The sequence below is a fragment of the Toxorhynchites rutilus genome, chromosome 3, assembly GCF_029784135.1.
Source record: "Toxorhynchites rutilus septentrionalis strain SRP chromosome 3, ASM2978413v1, whole genome shotgun sequence".
NCBI classification, from domain to species: domain Eukaryota; kingdom Metazoa; phylum Arthropoda; class Insecta; order Diptera; family Culicidae; genus Toxorhynchites; species Toxorhynchites rutilus.
In genome coordinates, this window is record NC_073746.1 from 30240988 (window position 1) to 30264418 (window position 23431).

General features: G+C 37.5%; 2 protein-coding genes across 2 annotated transcripts; one reads left to right on the forward strand and one right to left on the reverse strand.

The window, feature by feature from the left end:
• Window positions 1-258: 258 nt before the first annotated feature.
• Window positions 259-20830, forward strand: LOC129778743 (nidogen). The gene is made up of 10 exons (XM_055785829.1): window positions 259-777; window positions 10349-10828; window positions 10885-11367; window positions 11433-11942; window positions 12000-12308; window positions 18560-18707; window positions 18762-19440; window positions 19491-19648; window positions 19702-20416; window positions 20475-20830. The coding sequence occupies exons 1-10, from the start codon at window positions 586-588 to the stop codon at window positions 20725-20727; spliced, it is 3927 nt and encodes a 1308-aa protein (XP_055641804.1). The 5' UTR covers window positions 259-585; the 3' UTR covers window positions 20728-20830.
• A 195-nt stretch (window positions 20831-21025) lies between these two features.
• Window positions 21026-23102, reverse strand: LOC129778296 (uncharacterized). Its single transcript, XM_055785106.1, has 2 exons — window positions 22433-23102; window positions 21026-22348 (listed from the first exon to the last, which is right to left on the reverse strand). The coding sequence occupies exons 1-2, from the start codon at window positions 23043-23045 to the stop codon at window positions 22203-22205; spliced, it is 759 nt and encodes a 252-aa protein (XP_055641081.1). The 5' UTR covers window positions 23046-23102; the 3' UTR covers window positions 21026-22202.
• Between the last annotated feature and the right edge of the window lie 329 nt (window positions 23103-23431).

Sequence of the window (23431 nt, forward strand, 5' to 3'; positions counted from 1 at the left end):
ATTTCCCAAATTAATCATAATCAACATGTCGGCATGGGTGATATACACTATGTTGACATATCGTACAATTCAACCAATTAAATCTTCTCGCCAACCATACGCACCCCGAGAACATAACGAACTTCTTCTGCGCATAGAATTTGAAAAAAGAAGCGAAACAAAAATTAAACGAAGCGATCAGTCGCGACAGTTTTCTTCAAGCGCTACAGCTGCAGCATCTCTCCTGATCTCTCGCAGGCACTGGGATACTAGAGCTAGCACTTCTCCAAGTTCTTCGTCAGTCGTGTGCGGGATCTCGAGCAGTGTGGTCGCAAAAAGTTCTTGAAGTTCCTCGGAAAGCATGCTTCACGGTGTCGGGAAAACGGAGCAAAACCATCCTTAGAAGTGTTGAATGAATTTCGCTGATAACGCACTGGAAATGTGATGCAGTGATTAATAAAGCTGGGAGAGAAACTAGGCATACCGACCAACCAGAGGAACCTGGAAAGTGATAACGTTACCTAATCTGTGTTGAAACAGAGGAAAAGTGAAAGCTACAGATTAAAACCTTCTTGGGATATCCATTATCAAATGCGTTGATTAACAATGAAAGCAGTGATCTTAGTTCAGTTAGTCGTCCTGGCGTGCATTGGATTAGCCGGAGGGATAAGCTCGGATGATTTCTACGTAGCCGCTTATGAGCCGGTCGAAAGCTTACAGCCAGGAAATGAGGAATTCGCGGAGATCATATTGGACATTCCGGTGTACTTCTACAACGAAAAATATGACCATATCTTCGTAAGTAAAATTTTAAACTTTTCTATTAATAACATTTTGGGAGTGCCGTTATCAACGGCTTGAGGTCACAGAGTTCATATAGTAGTAATATTCGAAAGTCTAATCGCGAACAATTTTGTTGTTGTGAGCTTTCTCAGTTCTCCGTTCTTGTAGAAATGTGTGTTTGCGATTATGCAAAATAACAGCAGAGCTTGCGGGGAGAATCCTTTCACCCGGAATGTGGAGGCGCGTGGGTGATTGTAGATTTCAAAGTGTGTGAAATGCGAACCATTCAGATGTTCATCATGCTTTGCTTATCAAAGGAAACAAATGTTGCCTTCACATAGAAACACAAATCTGTTTACAGACATAAAACGATAACTGTTCATGTCCTGAGTCATTTGAATTGTTTCCAGCATTAATGCAGCATATGTTTTACATGCGCCATTTCATTTTTCTTGTGTTTTCTTCATTGTATGCTGTACACTCATAGAATATGGGTTCCATAAAAGACCGTGCTATAGTGCATGGAAATGACTAGTAGATAGTTTCCTAGATATTCCTCGTAATGCATTAATCTTTCATAGCTTATTATGCTGGCTAGTGATTTGGTGCGTTGTTTTCTGTAATAATGTGACTCGAACCTTTTTTTTGCAACGACAATAAGCTGTTTTAAATTTTTAATACATATAATTAAATTTCCATATTATGTTTACCTTTCCTACATATATTGGGTGTATGCATAAGAAAGGAATATTCATTTCATTGAAATATTTCCAATTATTGTTCTTGAATTGTTGAAAATATTTTATTCAGATTGATGGCCATTTGGAAGCTGCACATTTTCCATCTTTCAGCCAATTTATGCCTTGTATCTAGTCGTGTTTTATGAATGGAAACAAATGACATTCGGAAGGAGACAAAAATGTTGAAAAGTAATTTCCATGATCAGTCTTGCTTGGTGTGGCTGAACATTGTCATAAAGAAAAGTTACGCTGCCTTTTCTAATATTCCGGTCGTGCTTGGAGCCATTTCTGGTAAAGATTTTCGATAAAATTCATTTTTTGACAGATTCGCCTGTTTTAAAAATGTCGTATTAGATTACACCGTGCTGATCCCAAAAAAAAAACACAACATTGTCTTCTTCCCGAAGCGATCGGGTCTTGTGGTCAATGTTGAACGGGATCAACATATGATGTTTTGCGCTTACGAATCTTGAAATATCCCTAGTCACGATCCGATGCAGAAATGACTTCCTTATGTATCTTTGCAAGCAGAATTTCGCGAATGCTTTTTCAGGTTTCTTGTTTTCAGTCAAATTTTGTGAAACACGGGAATGTCGGGAGACGGTCAACATTCAATTATTTTGTTAATTGTTGTTGAGTTTATTCATCGTCTTCGTCCAATAAAATTTTCGATTCGGCGTCGTCAATCACTTTCGGTTGATTTACGCGCTTACATCAAAATTAGTATTTTTTAAATTTCTGAACCGTCAGAAAATTGATGATTTGTCAAAAACATGTTCGCCATAAGGTTACACCAACATTTTTTGTGAATCGGAAACGGGTTTGTTCCAAATTTACAGCAAAACCCAATTATATTCGCAGTTCACAAAACTGTAGGCACGAAATCTACAATTTTTAACACAAATAATAATTTGTGGATGCATGAAAAACTTCTGATATTTTGAATTGGATATTGTTGGCAAATGCACAATAACAGACATAAAATGATGATCGATTTGACTTTTTACATAGGTTTGTGTAACGATTAATGTGTGAATTCCAGTTTCGTATGCATAGACCTGGTATATTTAATTTACATCTGGTATATTAAAATACACCTGGTGATTAATTTATCAATTAATCCCTCTGATTATTATGATATGAAATGACTGATTATTGAAAAATGATTATTTACCATGCATCTCTGAATTTAAACATTTTCGATTTTTGGTAGAGCCTAACCTATATCCAGGCCATTGTCCATACTGTAGCTCCAAATCGTAGCGATGTCATCCGATCATAGCATTCAAGTATGTATTCCATCGTATGTTACTATTTCAGAGAAAAAGACTGTTGAGAGTGTTCTCATGTGGTATCTTCTTGTATACATCAATGGGAGTAATACAGTGGTAGACATTTGTTTGGTGGCATACTATTATTCCTTTATTTTTTTAATCAATTAAATGTTTAAATTGAACATTTTCCGTTATGATCGAGCGTTATAAAATCCTCTTTCTTTGAAAAATCCTTCTATATACTACTATTCCCCATCACTCGAGTATTTCTCACCTTTCTATAATTTCATTCCGTTATTTAAAATGACCCAATAATCGACCAACTTTTAGTTTCTTCGTGAAAATGAAGTACTGCTCGGATAGGCCAGGGATCATAGCTCGGAACAAGTGTTACTCGTAAGAATCAATGCTTGGTGAATACAACGAGGTATAAAATTAAAACTTGATTGCCCAAGGAAGTCATTCAATTAGAAAAACAACTATGTATATAATGCCGTATGTTTTTTAGAATATTGTGACTTTTTGTACAACATATAAACACGTTTATTAAAATTATAGTTACCTTTCCCCCTTTCATTTCCGGTACACACATATGTGTTATACCTATATTGCCAAGAGCAGTCATTTTGACTGCTTCGGAATTCTAGACAATCAAATGACTCTCACTATTGAATTGAGTGAATTTGTGGTTTTGTATTGAAATGACAGTTTTCATAATTTTTCGATAACCATCACATGATAACATACAAGTAAATGGTAAATTGTGGACTTGGGCGTATACTTGATAAGTTTCAATTTCTGTAAAGCTAAAGTAGTACTTGTGGTACTTGTGCTAACAAGTTGTTTATTTTACGTCTTTTGACCCATAAATTGAAGAAAGGAATATGAAATAGAACTGAGTTATTGGAAAATCTGAGGAACATAGATGAAAATTGTTACGATATAGTATCAGATGCAACAAATTTTGAAACACCATCTGAGGATTTTGATGTTTGTTACTGAAGATAACGATGAATAGTCGATCACCAATGATTGATGTTCATCATTGGTGATCGACTGTCATCAATATGCTCAAAAAAAGGTGTAGGATGTAAGGTGTAAGTAGTTCAGACTCAGACTCCAGCATCATGTCAGATAATATTATCAGTGCATTCTCGTTGATAATAGATAACAATATTATCAAACATATCAAACATCAAACATAGAAGAAGGCTGCCGAATTTTGAGGAACGATTGGACAACAGTTTTACCGGAAATACATGCATATATTGGGGTTTTATATGCTCGTGGAATTTACAAGATATAGAGGGATCCCATGTTTTCAGAAAAATTATGGCCACAGGAAAGTCTTACAATTTATCCGCTTTGACAAAATAAATAAAAAGTAGACGTTTACAAACAAATAAATTCGCCTCGGTTTCGGAAATATGGGACATCTTCATTGAATTTAGTCAGGCTTGCTATCGACTAAAATAGAACAGTTCATGAACAATTATTTCCGCCATAGGCCAGGTGCAGGTTTACACTGTATATGCCAAATAAACCGGAAAGAATTCTTGTTTCAATTCGCAGAACAGTTTTTTACCGAATACAAAGCAGCAAGACGAAAAAAAATCTGAATATGAAGACGCACGAAGATCAACTGCAAAATTATCAGATGTAAACCATTCTAACAAACGCTAAATTTGTCAAATACAACTTTGCTGCAACTATAAAACAAAAATACAAATGATAATGATAAAAAATGACAAGAGTATGTAAATAATAAAATAAAAGTGTACAAATAATAATGCATAATTTTTTCCCCAAGTGAAATATTTTTTTTCATTGTTGATATTTAATAATAACTTGTCATATAACTGTAAACAACATAAAATGTATTGAAAATTGATTTAAAACTAATTTCTTTACATATTAAGCAAAGCAGTCATTTTGACTGCTTTTGGGCAATCTAAGTATTCATAAAGTTTCAGTCTTTCTAGTGTTAAAGCGCCTACAAAGTTTCTCGACGATGTTTGTAACATGTTGTTAAGACCACCATGCTTTTTAACTTTGCGCTCAATGCTAGGCTCAATTGCATCGAACGATCCTGTGGGACCTTTAACAAAAGATGTAGGGTAACATGGGGTGAATTGGACCTACGGGGTGATTTGGACCACCCCTTTATCTCAAAAAGTACGGCTCAACTTGGATGTTTTATAATGTCATTTTTATTTATTATTGTACCGTATGTAACTAACGTAAAAAAACTTTATAAAAATTCGACAGGTGGAGGGAAACGGTAGCACGAACACAACAAGCACTTTGATTGTCAAAAAATGTGAGTTTTACGATTGTGGTTTTAAGGTTTTTCCGCTGATTAAACAAACTTTTCGTGTATTGTGCAGTAAAGTTCTGTTCGCCTAAAGAAGAGGAACAATTTGATGCAGCGGAACTGTAAGTGATTGCACGAATGTTTTCACAGTCCAGCTTGTTGCCTTTCTTGAAGATGAAGCAAATAACCCATATTTCCACCACCGATATCTTTCCCAAATTCTGAAAATCAGTCGATGCAGACAATTAACCAACTTTTCCGGGCCCATCTTGATAAGTTCCGTCCCGACACCATCTTTTTCAGCTGTTCTTCAGCTGGTTGATGGAATTCTTAATTCCACCTATCTTTGGAGGTGGTACAACTTTATTATGCACACCCCATTTGTACCAGCACAGTTATCTTGGTCTTTCACAATTATCTTGGTCTTCTTCCTGTATGTCATTCAAGTGTTCATCGAAGTACTGCCTCCACCTTTCGGTCAGTTCACGATCGTTGGTCAAGACACTCCCATCCCGGAATGAAACATTTCTGATCGTGGCACGAAGCTACTGTTCAGAATGCCTAGGAACTGAAACATTAAGAGCGGATGGCTAACTGAGTGTGTTAAGGTAGTATTCTAGTCCAGAAATCAAAAAAGGATAGAATCTATGGTGAAAAACGTACTTTTCAATTTTTTCCACACCTTTCTCAATAGCTTCGAAATAAAAATTTGGAAAAAATACTGAAATTGCATCCCACTATGGTGTATCGAGAAATATTATCAACATTTTTTTCATCTAAAATTGTAGTACTAAAAAGGTTTTGCAATATTGAAATTTTTATGGAGTTTTTAGAGATTCAGTTCTACTCTAATTAATAATTAAATGTGTTCCTATTGCTTTAATTGATATGTGTGATTTTTTAAAGAATTTTAGCAGTGTTGCGCGGTACAAAAAGGATATTCCCAAATTTTGTTTTTAATTTAAGGCCTAGTACTGGTTTTATTTATATTAAAGTATGTTCGTATGTGTTTTTTGATATTTGTAATTTTTTCAGAAAATTTCGAGAACTGCGCGGTACGAAAATATCAAATGATTTCCTCTTAAAAATTATCACCAGCGCTATGAAAAATACCAAATTAGAAAATTAGATAATTTTTCTGAAATTCTGTTTCACCATAATAGCTACAGGTTTAAACATATTTTCCCCCCATTCTCAAAAGGCTTGAGAATAAAAAAAAGGGAAAACACTCAAAGTTGATATACTACGGTGTACCCCGATAGATTATAAAAATTATCTATCCAAATTGAAATTTTTAAATTTAAATTTTTTAATTTCTAGATCCATTAAAACATAATTTTTATTGAAATGTACGTGTTTTTGATATGTGTTTCTTTTCAGAATTTTAGAGCGTTGTGTTGTACAATTTTTTGGTAATTCGAAGTTACTTTGAAGTTCTGTGCCTCAAAACTTCATTTAAAAATTCCAAAATTTCGAATTACCAAAAAAAAAATACAAATGCATGTTTTTTATAATGTTGCGAGGATTGAACGTACTATTTTTTTCCTAATTTACACCGTCTGGATTCGTGGATTTAAATTTATAAGATGTTAATTTCATTTAACGATATGTAGCGGTACATCGTGGTAAGATGGACTTTGAGTACTTTTTCATGTTTTCATTTACATGCATATTGAGAATTGTGCGAAAAAACGAAAAACTACGTTTTTCACCACAGCTCTTATAGTGAATCATATATCAGAAAAATTACCTAATTTTCTAATTTGGTACCATATACAATATTTTCCATAGCGCTAGTTATAAGTTTTGGGACTTTTTCTACATATAAAAATAAAAACACGTATGAACTTATTTGAATATATATCAATTATATCAGTACTAGGTCTTAAAATAGTAATAAAAAATCAAAACTTGGGAATATTTCTTTTGTACCGCGCTACATTGCTTAAAATTCCGAAAAAAATCATACATATCTATAAAAGGTTTAGAAATACATTTAAATAGGAATAAGAGTAACGGGTGTTATATAAAAAACGGGAATTTCTTGTGTGATATAGTAAAAAAAAAGACGGGTGAGTGATGTCGGGGACATAACCGGAGAGACGTAGGACTACACCATGGGGTATCCATTATCCGAATATCATGGAGTACAGATCCTACTTTTTGTGCACAAAATTACAGAAAAAGCCTAAGAATAAAGGGTTTGAAAAAATATGTAATCCACCATTTTCTGGTGGCGGCCATTTTGGATTTACATTTTTCATTATTAACTGTGTTCTCCTGGTCAATCTCCTTCATTTGATACCCATATTGATGGGGCTTTGAGAAAATATGTAATCCGCCATTAGCGGTCGCCATCTTGGATTTTCAAGATCATGAATACGCAGTTTTAAAATGACTGCAGAGATAAAGGTGTGTTCCAAATTTCAGATCAACCGGTCAACAGGAAAAGGGTCAAATTCCAATTAATGTGGTTCAGCGCCATAGACAAACATGTTACATACAAACATACAAATATGTCACAGCTAAATAAAACCGTTTAAAAACTCCAGCTGCTTGTATTTGTACTTCACCCCGGGGGTGTGGTTGACTTGTCGCTGGTATAGTACCGGTCATTGCCGGTAATGTGGGACTTTGACAGCGGAAAATAACTCTCGTTATCCAGCGCGAACGATAATTCTTCGTCATCCTCCGGCACTGAGATTTCACGGTCGCTATCTGCTCGTCCGCGTACTCTGGAGACCTAGTCTTCTTCCTACAGACGACGCCCTCCTGCTTGAGGGTTCTGTGGATGTAGAAATTGGGAGTAGCGAAATTTTCGGCCGGCGTCACGCAAGCTCGTACTGTCCTTGTTGTCGAACAGCTTTTCAGAGATTCTTTCTTCATTTTCGTCTTGACCTTCGCCGGACGGCCACTACCGGTCTTCCGCTCGATGTCCCGGGATGCCAGGATCCGGTAAACAGTGCACACCTGCACATTTTCGTCCCGAAAGTGGTCTACTGTAAACTTTTTTCCTTGACTTTCACGCGTTTCGAAGAACCGTACAACGTGCTCGCGGAGTGCTTGTTATTTCGACGCCATCTTTGATCGAACTGACAGCACCAGAGCTAAAAGAAACGAGCAACCCGAGGGAGCGCAGAGAGCAATTCTCTGGGTGAAAACAAAATTTACGCTTTTTACATTTTTTACAATTGCCAAGGAACTAATCGGAAATGAAAGTGTCTGCTTTCAACAGGATTCAGCGCCAGCGCATAAGGTATTGATTGTTCAGAATGATGCAAGGATAATTTACCGTGTTTTATGCTTTCTCTCCCGATTTGAATCCACTGGACTTCAGCATTTGGAGATACATGCTAAGAAAGCTGGGTAAAACATATGTTAAGTAAAACATATGACTTTGAACACTTTTAAGAATTATTTGATGAATATCTGGGATGAAATGCCAACCGAAGTCATGCGTGCGGCTTGTAATCATTTTGAAAAGCGTTTGCGGGCGTAATCAAATCCAAAGGCAAATGATTTGAACTGAACTAATTCTACTGTAATTTGACTATTCTATCATGGTAATAAAGAAGAACCAGAAAAGGAATATTCATCTGTTTTTCTTTTTCAACATAAATGAAGTGTATCACTTTTACAGTGACACCCTGTTCATTTTAGGGTGTTCCGAAAAATCACTATTTTCCACTTTTTTCCAAAAATTTATAACTTTTGAACTACTATACCGATTTCAATTATCAATATTCAAATTGCAGCCAATGACTCTTCTTCGAAAAAACATTACATTTGCGAAAGAATAGAATTTTGTTTTTGTGATTATTGATTGTATTTGTTTTTTATAGTTTTCATGGTCTCGGGACCAAGGGCGTTATACTTTTTTTATTTTTTCTTGAAAGCTGACGATTTTTTACATAACATTTCCAAATCAGAGAAGTTTTTCTTCGTTTTGAAGTCATGATTTTTCAAAGTTAACCAATGGTTCAACAAATCAAATCATCCTCTTTCTTCCAAAAATTCATTTCTTCAAAAATTCATAACTTTTGAACTACTGGACCGAATCAGATGATCGACATAGCCAATGAGCTATTCGTTTTTGTAAAAATATTATACTTGCAAAAAATTGGATCTCCCATGTTCCTATTTTCTGTTCATTAAGCTATTGCAACCAAAACATCTAAACTTTGAAGAATCGTAACTCAAAAACGAAAAAAAAACACATCTGATTTTTCGATATATTATGTCAGCTTTCAAGAAAAAATATAAAAAATAGAGCGCCTTGGTACCGAAACCATGTAAACTATAAAAAACAAATACAATCAATAATTATTAAAACAAAATCAAAATTTTTCGCAAGTGTAATATTTTTTAAATTAATTATGCCCATTGGCTTTAATTTCATATGTCGATCATCTCAATCGGTCTAGTATTTCAAAAGTTATGAATTAAAGAACAAATACAATCAATAATTATGAAAACAAAATACATTTTTAATATTTTTTCAAAGAATACTAGCCTTTAATTTGATATATTGATCATCGAAATCGGTGTTGTAGCTCAAAAGTTTTGATTTTGATTTTTAGAAAAAAAGGGGGGGAAAGTCAATTTTTCGGACCACCCTAAAATAGAAATTGTTATCCTAATATAAAAAATTAAAAAAAACACAGGTCTAATGTTCTGCGATAAAGAACAAAATTACCGCTTTTCACGGAAATCTGAGAACCACTATATCGGTTTGGCATGGAATGGCTGAATGTCGTATTTTGATCAAACATTGTTTTTTGATGGGAAAAATACTGTCTTAAGTTAACATGTTTTATGATAATAAATATTTTACAAAAGCAAGAGCAACGATTACAACTCTCTGTCGATGTGATGGTATAGAATGTGAATGTAAACGAATCAAAAAATATATGGAAACCAGTACGCCAATGCAGTTTTGGATTTTCGATTAATCACCCAGACTTTGTAATTCGACCGAATCGAAATATTTCGATCGAATTGGCAAATCTCATCCCCTGTTTCGTTGTTTTTAGATTCGAATATCTTTCGTTCGAGCTTTGTTTTCGTTTTGTTTTCGAACATCTTACGAGCAAAACGTTCCAAACAGGGGATGGTAAATTCGAACTCGATCAAAATATTACTTTCGAACAAAATGTAAATTCGTCAGAATACAAAATCGGCGTAAATGTCTACCATCCATGAATGAATATAATAAAATGTATTCTTGAAACCATTCATAACTCTTTTGTACTTTTCAGATCAACACTAACGGTATTCTAACGTTCGGATCGGAGTTCCAAAACTTCCTCAATCTACCGTTCCCGATAGAATATCCGTCAATCGTTCCATTTTACGCCAACGTGGATACCACGCCCGCAAACGATACCGGCACCATAACCTATTTCAAATCGCAAGATATCGAGCTGTTGGAAAGAGCCAACGAGCTTATTCGATACGCCTTCACCAATAGCTATGATTTCGACGTTACCCATCTCTTTGTGGCCACTTGGGAACACGTGGGACATTTCAACATGAAAAATGAAATCACCAATTCATTCCAAGTGATCCTGATGATGGGTGACGAGGGAACGTATGTGCAATTTTTGTACCCAGAGGACGGAATCAACTGGATCCAGGGGGATACCGGAGACACTGGGCTACCAGATGTGCGTGCTCAGGCTGGATTCATCTCGGAGGATGGTCGTTTCTTCCCCCTGCCGGGATCGGGAACCGATAACGTACAATTGTCTGTTGAATTTGTCACAAAATTACTTAACAAAATATCTCGTTATAGATACGACATCTGCCCGAATCTTCGAACTTTGATGTTTCCGATGGGATATGGTTATTCAGGGTGGGCCCCTTGCGTCAGGATGAAAATGTGAAAGAGCCGAACAGACCGGGTATAGGATCTTTGCGTGAACCACAATCTTGTGCCGAGGGTGGCCATTTCAAATGCCACTCAGCCGCCACCTGTACGGACACGGAAAAAGGTTACTGTTGTGCATGTAAAAACGGGTACTACGGCAACGGATTCAGTTGTCTCAAGAATGACATACCAGTGCGGGTTATAGGATCAGTGAAAGGCAAGCTAAATGATTGGACTATTGACACTCAAATGCAGTCATATGTTGTGATAGCGGATGGTCGAACCTACACTGCGCTGAGTCCGCTTGAAGATGACGTCGGAACAACACTACAGCTAGCACATATCATCGGTGCTAGCATTGGTTGGCTTTTTGCCAAACCCATCGGTAGTGTTCTTAATGGTTACCAGGTAACGTATTGCGTTTGGGAGATATCTTGCACGAAATATAATTTTGATGTTGAACGAAACTACAGCTCACAGGAGGTAAACTCAAACATAGCATCTCGATCCACTTTGATGATACTGGCGATGATCTAGGAATAGAATTAGTTTTCAACGGGCTCAATCTATGGGATCAGCTGTCGGTGGAAATTAGCATTGATGGTAGTGTATCGCCGGTATCACCTCATGACAAACTGCAGGTGGAGGATTATTCAGAAATTTACAAACAAGAAGGCCGGGGTCATCTCAGGGCATCGTCGATCCATACGACCTACGTCCCTTCACAGAATCGCAATCTTACGTACGTCATGCGGCAAACAATCAAGTATGAGCCGTGTCCATTCTTGGTAGTGGATGATAACGTCGAACAAATATCGTTGTTGAAAACCAGCAAAATCAATCTTAGTTATGAGCCACGCGAAAAAGCCATTCGTATGGTTATGCTGAGCAAAATTACGTCTGGTGAGAAACTGAACCCATGCGATGATGCGAACTGTGGCGATAACACAGTTTGTGTGCCAAACGCGGATGACTCTTATGATGTATGTTTTGCAAAAAAAAATACAATAAACTACTCTTACTATGCTTTTTTTTCGTAGTGTAACTGCAGAAACGGATTCACATACGTACCGGACATTCGAAATGATCGCGTAAACTGCGTAGACATCGACGAATGCTCGGGAATCAATATTTGCGACGAAAACGCTCAATGTATCAACGAAGCGGGCGGTTACAAGTGCGTGTGCCATCCACCATATCAGGGCAATGGTTATCATTGCGATCGAATTGAGGTACCCACAACAGCCTCGGTTGTAGTTCCAACGCCTGAAAACTCTTACTATGAGGTAGAACCAATCACGAGCGAAAACAAAGATGATCGGGGAGAAAACAAAGATGATCCTTGCGAGGTATGGAATTGTATGCTTTTTTGCAATTGACGAATTTCATGCCAACTCGACTGGCCAGCAACATCTCAGATTGCAGTGAAACGATGTGGGTGTAAAGACATTGATCATTTGAGCAACTTTGCAAAAACTTATAACTAAAAGATTATAATACCTACAAAATTCTGGTTTTTTATGTTATGTATGTATGTATGTTTTTTTTAATTCTAAAAAAATAGATATGGCTATTCATACAATTACAATTTCCAACAAGTCACCTATACATTGAAAGATGGACACTTTCGAAGGAAAGAGTTTTTCTAACAACAACTTATTCTTATTTTCTTTGAAAAAAGTATTATTAATGTTTAACTTGTTGCATTTTTATGTATAAACTAGCTGACTCAGCAAACTGCGTACCGCCCAAAATGGTTTTTTGTTATCAATACTTTCAAATATCCACGTTTTCTTACTAAGCGAACGTTCGTGGATCCAATCGCTGAATTATTCATTGATTGATCTCCTAATTGGCCCTTCACAACTTCCATTTACTATGAGTTTACTAGTACTTCTACCAAAACGCATCTTTATAAATAAAAATGGATTTCTGTCTGTCTGTCTGATTCTTATGGACTCGGAAACTACTGAATCGATCAACATGAAAATTGGTATGTAGGGGTTTTTGGGGCCGGGTATGGTTTTCGTGATAGTTGCTGCCATACAAATTAAACACAAATTTGTACATTGCTCGGGAAATTATTAAGCAAATGAAACGAAATTTTGCATATGGAGGTTTTGAGATGCAATAAATGATTCTATGGTGGTTAGACTGTCCACCCCTCTCTCTAAGGGGGGGCTGCCATACAAATGGAACACAAATTTCTGCATTACTCGGGAATTAATCAAGCAAATGAAACCAAATTAGGCATATTGAGGTTTAAGGGTGCAATAAATGTTTCAATAATGGTTAGACTCTCCACCCCCCTCTCTAAGGGGGGGCTGCCATACAAATGGAACACAAATTTCTGCATTACTCGAGAATTAATCAAGCAAATGACACCAAATTTGGCATGTGGAGGTTTTGGGGTGCATTTAATGTTTTTACGGTGGTTAGATACTCCTCCCCCTCTCTTAGGGGGGGGGGGGGGCTGCCATACAAATGAAACACAAATTTTTGCATTACACGAGAATTAATCAAGCAAATGAAGCCTAACTTAGTTTCATTTGCTTGATTTTTAGGGTGCATTAAATGTTCCTATGCTGGTCAGATTCTCCACCCCTCTCTCTAAAGAGAGGGGGGGTTGCCATACAAATGAAACACAAATTTCTGCATTACTCGAAAATTAATCAAGCAAATGGAGATAAATTTGGCGGCATGTGAAGGTTTTACGGGGCACGAAACGTTTCTATGGTGAATATACTCCTCCCCCCTCTCTAAGGGGGGCTGCCATATAAACGAAACACAATCTTCTGCATAACTCGAGAACTAATCAAGCACAATTTGGCATGTAAGGGTTTTTGGGTATGAGAAAAGATGGTGTTTATTCGATAGTTCGAGAGCGGAGGCTCTGGTTGGATGGTGCACCGTTTCACTGGGAGAAACGAGCCTTGGACGCTATAACTTGCAAATTTCTCAGCGGAAACACTCTTGAGAATCAGCTTGAGCACAAAGAATAACACTATGCGACAGGTTTACAGCATAAAAACATCCGATGTTCTTTATTTCAATTTGCGACCGGATTCTGAATCGATTACTTACATATTATGGAGGAAAAACACGTTTGAACACGTTTGGTTTGTATCTTGCATCTGCGTTTGTAAGTCTCTTGCATCTGCTGCGGTTTTGCTTCTCTCTTAGCTCTATTTGTTGCACACTCTTTGACGGATGGAAAAATACTGCCCTGCTTCTCGCTGCTGGTCCGCTATGCTCGCTGACAGGAAATCACAAAGGGTGGAGGGGATGAATTTGCGACGAAATATTCCTCTCTTCTCTTCAGGGACTGAACAGATGGTATGACACCCCTCTGGAATGGAAAATATTACACATATTTCAACCAAAAATATTCCAACCAAATATGACAATTGAAAATTTTCGAAAAACTCTGAAGAAAAAAGGAAAGTTGAAATTCGGAGAATTAAATTCCCATATGTTCTACAATTACATAGTGACAAGTGATGTTAGTCCATTTGATGTTTGCGCTAGCGAAATTGATCTTTGTTCGAAACTGGAAATGTATTTTAATGTGATGAAACGCACTCCTATATCTTCTTCTATCTATACCAATAAAAAAGTATCGCCGAATGTGTTGATAAGAGCAGAACTCGAGGAAGAAATTGTCCGATTTAGGGCTGTCTTTATTCTATCATATTTTCTGTATCAAATATTTATTCCATGTAACGGAGAAACATGTTATTTGCAAGTGATTGAAAAATCTTGAACGAGAATTGTGTCTAGAATAATCTGACATCATAATGATGAGTTTTATTAGAAATACTAGGAATTTTAAAGTAAAAGGTAAATTCAACAGGGTCGATTAGAAGATCAATCAATGAACAGTTTTGCGATTGGACCCATGAACTTGCTCATAGTAAGAAAACGTGAGTGTTTGAAGGTATTGATAACAAAAAACAAATTTTGGGCGGGACGAAGTTTGCCGGGTTAACTAGTTATAATATAAAATCATTTTCAGACACAATTCTCGTTCAAGATTCTTCAATGACTTGCAAAAAACATGTTTCTCCGTTACATGGAATACATGTTTGACACAGAAAATATAATAAAATGACAGCTCAAATCGGACTATTCCTTTCTCGAGTAGGAGTTACGAACACATTTGGCGATTCATTTTTATTTATATACATTCGACAAAAAAAAAATTAGAGGAACAGAGTGCGAAGTCGGAAATTTTAAGTGGTTTTTGACATGCTGTAACTTCGTGAAAAATCAAAGCATATCGATGAGATGCGCATCATTTTGAAGCTACAACAGGTATTCAGGTGTTACAATATTTTACGTACATATTTTTATCTTGGTGTGTGTAAGTGTAGTGGGCAATCGGGAAGAAATGAAAAATTGATTTTTCTTTGTTTTTTCAAGAATATTCTGGACTAACACAATTTTTTTGCTAACCCACTCAACAGCAAATCCAATTAACCTTATCAACCAGTTTTCATTTGGTTCCAAGAACGTTCCTGTAGGGTCTTCCCACACAGAGATATTTCAGTTTGAATGAAAAATAACCCCTTCGTCTTTGATAATGAATAATACAATTGAAAAACCATCGCATCGCAAATCGAAAGGCAGTTTTGAAAACTCTGATAAATTCTGCACAAGAATAATTTGTTACTTTGATGAAAAAAAAAAAATCAATTTTTTTGCATCGATTTCAGAGAAATGCCAAAAACAGGATTTTTATAGTGCTTTACAAAATTTACTGTAATTCTGCAAATATCGCAGTAAGTTCTAATGTTTCCAGGCAAATTTTTAGCCTAGTGTATTCCCTAAACATCTGTGAACGTTTCATATTGATACGTTAGGCCGTTTTTTCTAGAAGATTTTTCAAAGTTTGGAGTAAATTAGAGAAGAATTTAATCGCAAATTGTAACAGAAGTACAAAATCCTACGCGACTCGCAGAACGAACGATTCGTAACTTTTGTTTCCATGCATTTAAATTTAAATATTTTTTTTCGTCGAAGTAACAAATTATCCTTGTGCAGAATTTATTGGAGTTTTCAAAACTGCCTTTCGATTTGCGGTGCGATGGTTTTTTTTTGAATTATTCATTATCAAAGACGAAGGGGTAATTTTTCATTCAAACTGAAATATCTCTGTGTGAGAAGACCCTACAGGAACGATCTTGGAACCAAATGAAAGCTGGTTTATAAGGTTAATTGGATTTGCTGTTGAGTGGGTCAGCACAAAAAATTGTGTTAGTCCAAAATATTCTTGAAAAAACAAAGAAAAATCTATTTTTCATTTCTTCCCGACTGCCCACTACACTTACACACACCAAGATAAAAATATGTACGTAAAATATTCTAATACCTGAAGCTTCAAAGTGATGCGCATCTCATCGATATGCGTTGATTTTTCACGAAGTTACAGCATGTCAAAAATCACTTATAATTTCCGACTTCGCACTCTGTTCCGCTAATTTTTTTTTGTCGAATGTAGATAGAATATGTAGGAGTGCGTTTTTTCACCTGAAAATCCATTTCCACTTTCGAACAAAGATAAATTTCATTAGCGCAAACATCAAGTGAACTAAAAACGCTTATCAAGATGTAATTGCAGAACATTTTGGAATTTAATTTTCCGAATTTTCCTATTTCCCTTCAGAGTTCTATTTGCTTAATTAGTACTCGAGATATGCAGAAATTTGTGTTTCATTTGTATGGCAGCCTCTCCGTAGAGAGGAGGAGGAGTGTTGAATCACCATAGAAACATTTCTTCCCCGATTAAACCTCCACATGCCAAATTTGGTTCTATTTGCTTGATTAGTTCTCGAGTGATGCAAAAATTTGTGTTTCATTGATATGCCAGAAAAAATTTTCTTGATTAGTGAGGTGTAAAGTGTTCTCAAAACAATATATAGAGATTTGTGTCCATTGTTGACGCAGGACTACGAAATTATTATATACAATTCGCTATTATATACTATTTTGACTGGAGGACTGGTGCCATGCCGCTGTGTTTGTCTGGAGATCCCATTTCCAATTACTATAATAGCTCGGTCGGGTGAACATCGAGGCTTCGTCATCTCCGCATTCTATGAAAAAATAATCGATCAGTGATTTCAAAACAAAGAGACTTAAGACATTTTGACATTTACCGCTCAGAATCGGTTTCCTTTGCATGAAGCAATTCGAATGTGGTTAACCCGCGAGACTGCCACAGGAAACACAATTTTATGAGGCTCAATTGAACGGCATAGAAGTTGAAGAACACTTTTATTTCAAGTTACATCTTCACAAAATCATATTAACTCAGGTGCCAAATGGACGTGATCATGCTTTGTGAAGAAATGCTTAAGACAATTCCTCTTTACGCATTTTTATGAATAATTATGAGGATCGCTTACCCTGGGTGGGATTGTAAATAAACACAACTTTTGGTATTGGATGTCTACCAAACCAAGGGAACACAATGTATTATATTCATACACTCTAAAGATCACAGTATACAGATTTTGAACCATTTCAGTATCTGTGTCTGAATTAGTGCGTAGAAAGTTATAATGTCATCAAAAAGCTTTTTTGTCGCAATCGCTGCTGCAAATCGCGAATGGCTTTTTTTATACCTAATTCGTTATAAACGGATGGGGTCAATTTGCAATATCTCCTGTCTTCACGGTTGCGTATGAACGAACGTTGCATTTGGAGTTCGAACGAACGCTTTACACACTCCTTATTCGCAGTGGTATATAACAATTCTACCTCACGACTCCACTCGTTCCTCGGTATAAAAAGCACAGGCAGGTATGCACATAATAGAACAAATAGAACATATGTGTGGAAAAATGGGTATGCTTCCAATTTTTTAAATTCAAACCACGATTTTATTAACTTAATAAAATTCTTCTAAAAATGTTGAATAATAAAATATTATTTTTTGGTTTACGTGTCCCGTTTTTTTTTCCTGAACTATTCGGTAAGCATAGCTATAAACGAAAGAAAGCCTAACTAATAAACCATAGACGTCTTCGACGAAAGTTCATATTTTAATAAAATCTAAAGCTTTGTTGAATGCACTATATCGCTATTTCGAGATTAAACAAAATTAGGATTAGTTGTATTTTTTCAAAGGAAACATGAAAAAGTTATTGTACGAAAAGTTTTTCCCTGTAAAAGTGCCCATGTATGGATGACTTGTTGAAAGTTGTAAGGGCTATTCATATATATTTTTTGAGCATTAAAAAAAATACTTTTTTGAGAAAAATGAATTCCAATTTTTAATATAATTTTTGTTTCAGTGTTATTTTAAAAACAAAATCTTCTGTATTTTTTATGAAAATTTAAACAATTTTCTACATTTCATTCATTGACCAGAATTATGTAGGTATAATAGTTATAATTTTTTGTAAAAAATTAATAAAAAAAATTTTGGGCCTTTCCAATTCTTGAAAATTTCAAGTATGCAAAGTTACTTTAATAATCAATCTTTTTGCACCCACAACGTTTCACTGCAATCTGAGATGGTGCTACCATTCCTAAGACTAGCTGGCATGAAATTTGTCATTAGTGTATTTGGAAGCTAAGTTCAACGTAATTTCAGTATTGCTCTGAGCACGCCGACTGCACCAATGGGCGTTGTAACTGTAAAGCAGGATACACGGGAGATGGATTTGTGTGTGAGAATCCATGCGACGATGATCATGTGTGGAACGGAGAAACTTGTGTGAAGCAAGGATCCACCGAAGAATGTGAACAGTTTGAGGCCCCAAACCGATCGTTTCATTAATAATTTCTTCTCGTAGATGAAATCGCTCCCTTCTGTACCATTCAAGGCTGCACATGCCCTACAGGATACAGTTTGATCGAGTACGCCTTCGATCAAATATGCCGTCTACTTGAAAGTCAACCCGATGATCAGGATCTGCCTACGTGTGACGTTGAGGATCATTGTAGCCCGTTCGCAAATTGTGAATGGAACGCACAACAGTACCGATATGAGTGCGTTTGTAATCCAGGCTACGATGGGAACGGTTATACATGTGTAGAGAAGGAAGTTTCCTGCCTGGATGAAGAAGATATTTGCGATCAGCACGCCTCCTGCAACTATATGGTTAGCCTGAAGAAATCTATTTGCGTGTGTAATAGCGGCTATGAGGGAGACGGTCGAACCTGTCGAATAGCCCCGGAATGTAGCGTGGATGATGATTGCGGAATGCATTCAATGTGCGTTGATGGGCTCTGTGTTTGCCAGGATGGATTCGAACGGGACATTTCGGACTTTTGTGTTCGAGCTGGATCCTGTGGCGGAACGTACTGTGCAGAGAATGCGATCTGCAAGTGGGATCAAAACCAAGGTATCCCGTATTGCCATTGTCCGGAAGGGTACATTGGAGATGGCGTCCAGCAATGTAAATCTATTCCTCCACCTTGTAATGTACGCAATAACTGCGGTTTGCATGCGACGTGTGGTCCAAATTTCAGGTAAGTATCGTTAGTTAGAAAAAGTCGAGACTTATTTTATATTTCCCCAGAGAACCTTCCAAGTACGAATGTTCATGTAATCCTGGATTCTTCGGGGATGGATTCGTGTGCACGCCAGAACGTAATTGCAAGAATATACCAAGTCTTTGCGATCCAAATGCCAAATGTGTCTCAACCACGTCAGGATATCAGTGCGTGTGTAACCAAGGTAAATAAACAGACGTACCCAATCTTCTAGTAATGAGTATGTACTTCTTTAAGGTTTTATTGGCAATGGGAGCGTTTGCAGTACGGCACCTCGTCTGGATTTTGGCTTTCTACTGATCAGCCAGGGTGTGGCGAATGTTCGAGTTCCATTCAACGGTGCTCGTGGAGTTCCTGTCGCGATGGCTCAAATGGCCATCGGCGTTGACAAAGATTGTGCCGAGGGGCGCATCTACTGGAGCGATATATCGGCTAAACAAATTTTCAGCTGCAAGTACGACGGAACAGATCGGAAGCCATTCATCACGAAGGACATTATATCACCGGAAGGAGTCGCCGTCGACTGGATATCTCGCCGTCTATACTGGACAGATTCGGCAAAGGATACAATCGAAGTTGCAAGTTTAGAGAATTCTACGCTGCGTTCGATCATTGTTTCCAAATATCTGGTTAACCCTAGGGGTATTGCGGTTGATCCTCACCAAAGCAAACTGTATTGGTCAGACTGGAATCGTGAGGGGCCAAAAATTGAATGGGCGAATTTGGATGGCACAGAACGTGAACTGTTAGTCAGTGAACCACGAGTGGAATTACCGAACAGCATTCAGGTTGCCCCAGGTACGGGTGAGCTTTGTTATGCTGATGCCGGTACCAAGAAAATTGAGTGCGTGGATACTTACACAAAACAAATAAGAACAGTTGCTAGCAACCTTACCTATCCTTTCGGTTTAGCTGTTACGGATGATCATTATTACTGGACTGATTGGACGACGTATGTTTCGAACAAAAAATATTCAGCAATAATGACTTCATCGTATGTACCTTTTCAGGAAAAAAGTTGAATCAATCAATGTTTACGGAGAACGCCAGAAGGGAATTCCTTCACCGGTGTTCGGAAACCACAAAATGTACGGTATGGCGGCAGTTACCGATAAATGTCCCCTGTTTCACAGTCCTTGTGTGATTAACAACGGTGATTGTCCAGAGAGAAGAATATGTCTGGCGAATCCTAGAGCACCATCCGGTAGGGGTTGCAAATGTGCGGACGATAATAACTGTAATGACGTTATTCTAGATTATTAAGACGGTTCCTCGAGGACAATTATTTGAACGTTAGTTTATGTTCAAGAAACTAATAATAATACAACAAGTATACTATAGCGGCTAGTGTTTTACTGAAAATACAATACAAAAAAACAATATTTTTATTTTATTATTCGAACAAAAACTGCACGAGTGCCGTGAGCATTCGGCAGTGTGGAGATATTTGGAATCCCAAGGTTATTTAGTGGACATTCCGGACAAATACATCCAGATTTTCGGAATATGCGTCACGTGTAAGAAAGAACTCGAAGTACAATAAAACTACATGTGCTTTTATTCGTATACTGGACTGAAAATAACATAATGGATGTTTCACTTCACTGCTGTTCGTTTTAACGCCCGCGGTTAACGACAGCATTGCTGCCATAGAACGGGAAAATATCGCTAAACATATTCTTCAACACTCCTCCTCGATATTTTCACTTCAACTTGTTCATATTCTTCACTTTCTTTTTGAATGTGCAATCACCAATTCTCTGCGCAACCGGGAAAAACTTTGAATTTAAACTCGTTCTTCTTTCTGTACTCTTTACTTCTGCATTCCCTATCACAACTGATTGGCTCACGTTCTACTAATTTCTTTATCAACGACTCAACCTCCTCCTATATAGCCTCTGTCCACAAGTCACTCTCAGAACCTGTAACGCCTTCGTTTTGGCACGTTGGTTCTGCTTCAACAGCCCTCGCAGTTTTCACGATAAATCGTTGATTCGTTGTGGTAAATTTTCTCTCGTAACGCTTTTCCCAACAGAATTTCTTCCACGAATCAGCCCATCACTTTCTTCGACGTTTTCTTCTTCACAGCTGTGCAATTCATCCTCAGATTCGCGAAACTCCTCCTGAAGCGGCATCTGAGCTTCATTGGGATTCATCCAAACTTGTCAATCCAAACCAATACAAACTTTCTGCCGTTCATTCACTCTAGTTGTTCAATGGTGATCCATCTTTCAATAAACTAAACGTCACGTCTGATTGTTATACTGTCATTCGTCGAATCCTACAAACACTAACTTTTGACCTTTTGCATCGAATTTCACTCGTTTCATTGCGGAAACATGAACATAAGCCGTTGCTCCAAACACGCGGATATGTTTTAGGTTGAGTTTTTGCCCGAACCATTTCTCGTAAGGGGTAACATCTACAGATCAGGATGGAAGACGATTTTTCAAATAAGCTGCTGTCATAATTGCCTCGCACCAATATTTCTTCTCCAGTTTAGCGTCCAGTAACATACACTCTTGCAAGGTCCTATTCTTGCGTTCCGACACACCATTCTGCTGAGAGGAGTATGGTGTTGTTACCTGCGATACAATACTCTCTGAATCATAGAACTCCTTCAATTCACAATTGAGATATTCCCCGCCTCCATCAGACCGTATAAGGGGTGCTCTACCAAATCTGGTCTCCACATGGGCGACATATCGTTTAATACAAACCGCAACGTCAGATTTTTATCACAGTAAGAAAACTACACAATAACTACTATAATCATCGGTTAATGTCAGAATATACCGGCAACCTCCGGAAGTAACATTGGCTACAGGCCCACACACGTCAGAGTGTATCAAATCTAATACGTGGTTTAATCTGTGTACCGATACTTTAAAAAAAGAACTTCGTGTTAATTAGCCTTGTAGACATGTCTCACATATCTGCCTAATTCCGCAATCCTAAACGACATTACCTTCCGAAAGTTCCTTAGCACGTTCCCGTACAGCTGGGTCTTGATGTCCCATTGGCCTATGCCAGGTGTGCTGGCAGTCCTTCAAATGGTGCATCACTCTTCCGAGCTTCGCGTGCTCCGCCATACGCAATGCGTAGAGATCCCCGCTAACTTCTCCCAACGCAACAACACATACTGTATCACTCACTACAAAAAATGTTCTTTCACTCGTCATGTGGCATGAACATCCGCTGTCAATATACCACGACCCGTTCTTCAGGTTATCGTCGACCTTGAAACACACTGGGAGATCTTTTTTGGCAATTTGCTTGGAATCGTGCTTACTGTTCTTCGAATCATCCTCACTTTTCTCATTTTGTTGCTGTTGTTGCTGCTTCATCAAATGACAGTTCACCTTAAAATGACCCGGCTTTTGACAATGAAAACAAACTTTGCTCTTCTTATCCTTCGCCTTCATTATTTTTTCTTCCCAACCACCAAATCGCTCTGATCTTCTTTGGAACAAATCCCACAACTTTCGATTCACAAAATCAATCGTTAAATCTTCGTCTGGACAACTTTCCAGAGCGGTAACCAATCCAATGTACGAGTCAGGTAAACTCCGATGTATCATCGCGATTTTTAGAGAATCTTGTAGCTTACGTGTGTAGGGCAGCACATGTAAGCCGATCAAACAGACCTTCCTGCTCTTGTAAGCACTTCTCCAAATCACTGCCCTCACTCATATTCAAACTGCAATTTCGCTTTAGGAGCGACACACGCGACGTCATCGTTGCCCACTCATGATACATTTTGAGTGCTTCTCACACCGTACACGCTTCCGTTGCATTTTTCACGAGATGTAATTGGTTGTCTTCTATATACAGCACAATTGGCACCATGAATTGTTTTCTTTAGGTCCCAAAGGAACTCGATACGTAAAGAGAGACCGGACAAACTGCGTGTAGAAGCGAGGTTCTTAACAGGGAATATCACATTTGCTTCCCTTCCCGAGATGTG

What these genes read in the sequence shown, in the direction of transcription:
- LOC129778743 (XM_055785829.1), top strand. Translation starts at nt 586, where the DNA reads ATGAAAGCAGTGATCTTAGTTCAGTTAGTCGTCCTGGCGTGCATTGGA. An exon ending in AAAAATATGACCATATCTTC is followed by an intron (nt 778 to 10,348) that starts GTAAGTAAAATT and finishes TGTACTTTTCAG; the next exon opens with ATCAACACTAACGGTATTCT. An exon ending in TCAGTGCGTGTGTAACCAAG is followed by an intron (nt 19,649 to 19,701) that starts GTAAATAAACAG and finishes TACTTCTTTAAG; the next exon opens with GTTTTATTGGCAATGGGAGC.
- LOC129778296 (XM_055785106.1), bottom strand. Translation starts at nt 23,045, where the DNA reads ATGATACATCGGAGTTTACCTGACTCGTACATTGGATTGGTTACCGCT. An exon ending in TGCTAAGGAACTTTCGGAAG is followed by an intron (nt 22,349 to 22,432) that starts GTAATGTCGTTT and finishes CTTTTTTTAAAG; the next exon opens with TATCGGTACACAGATTAAAC.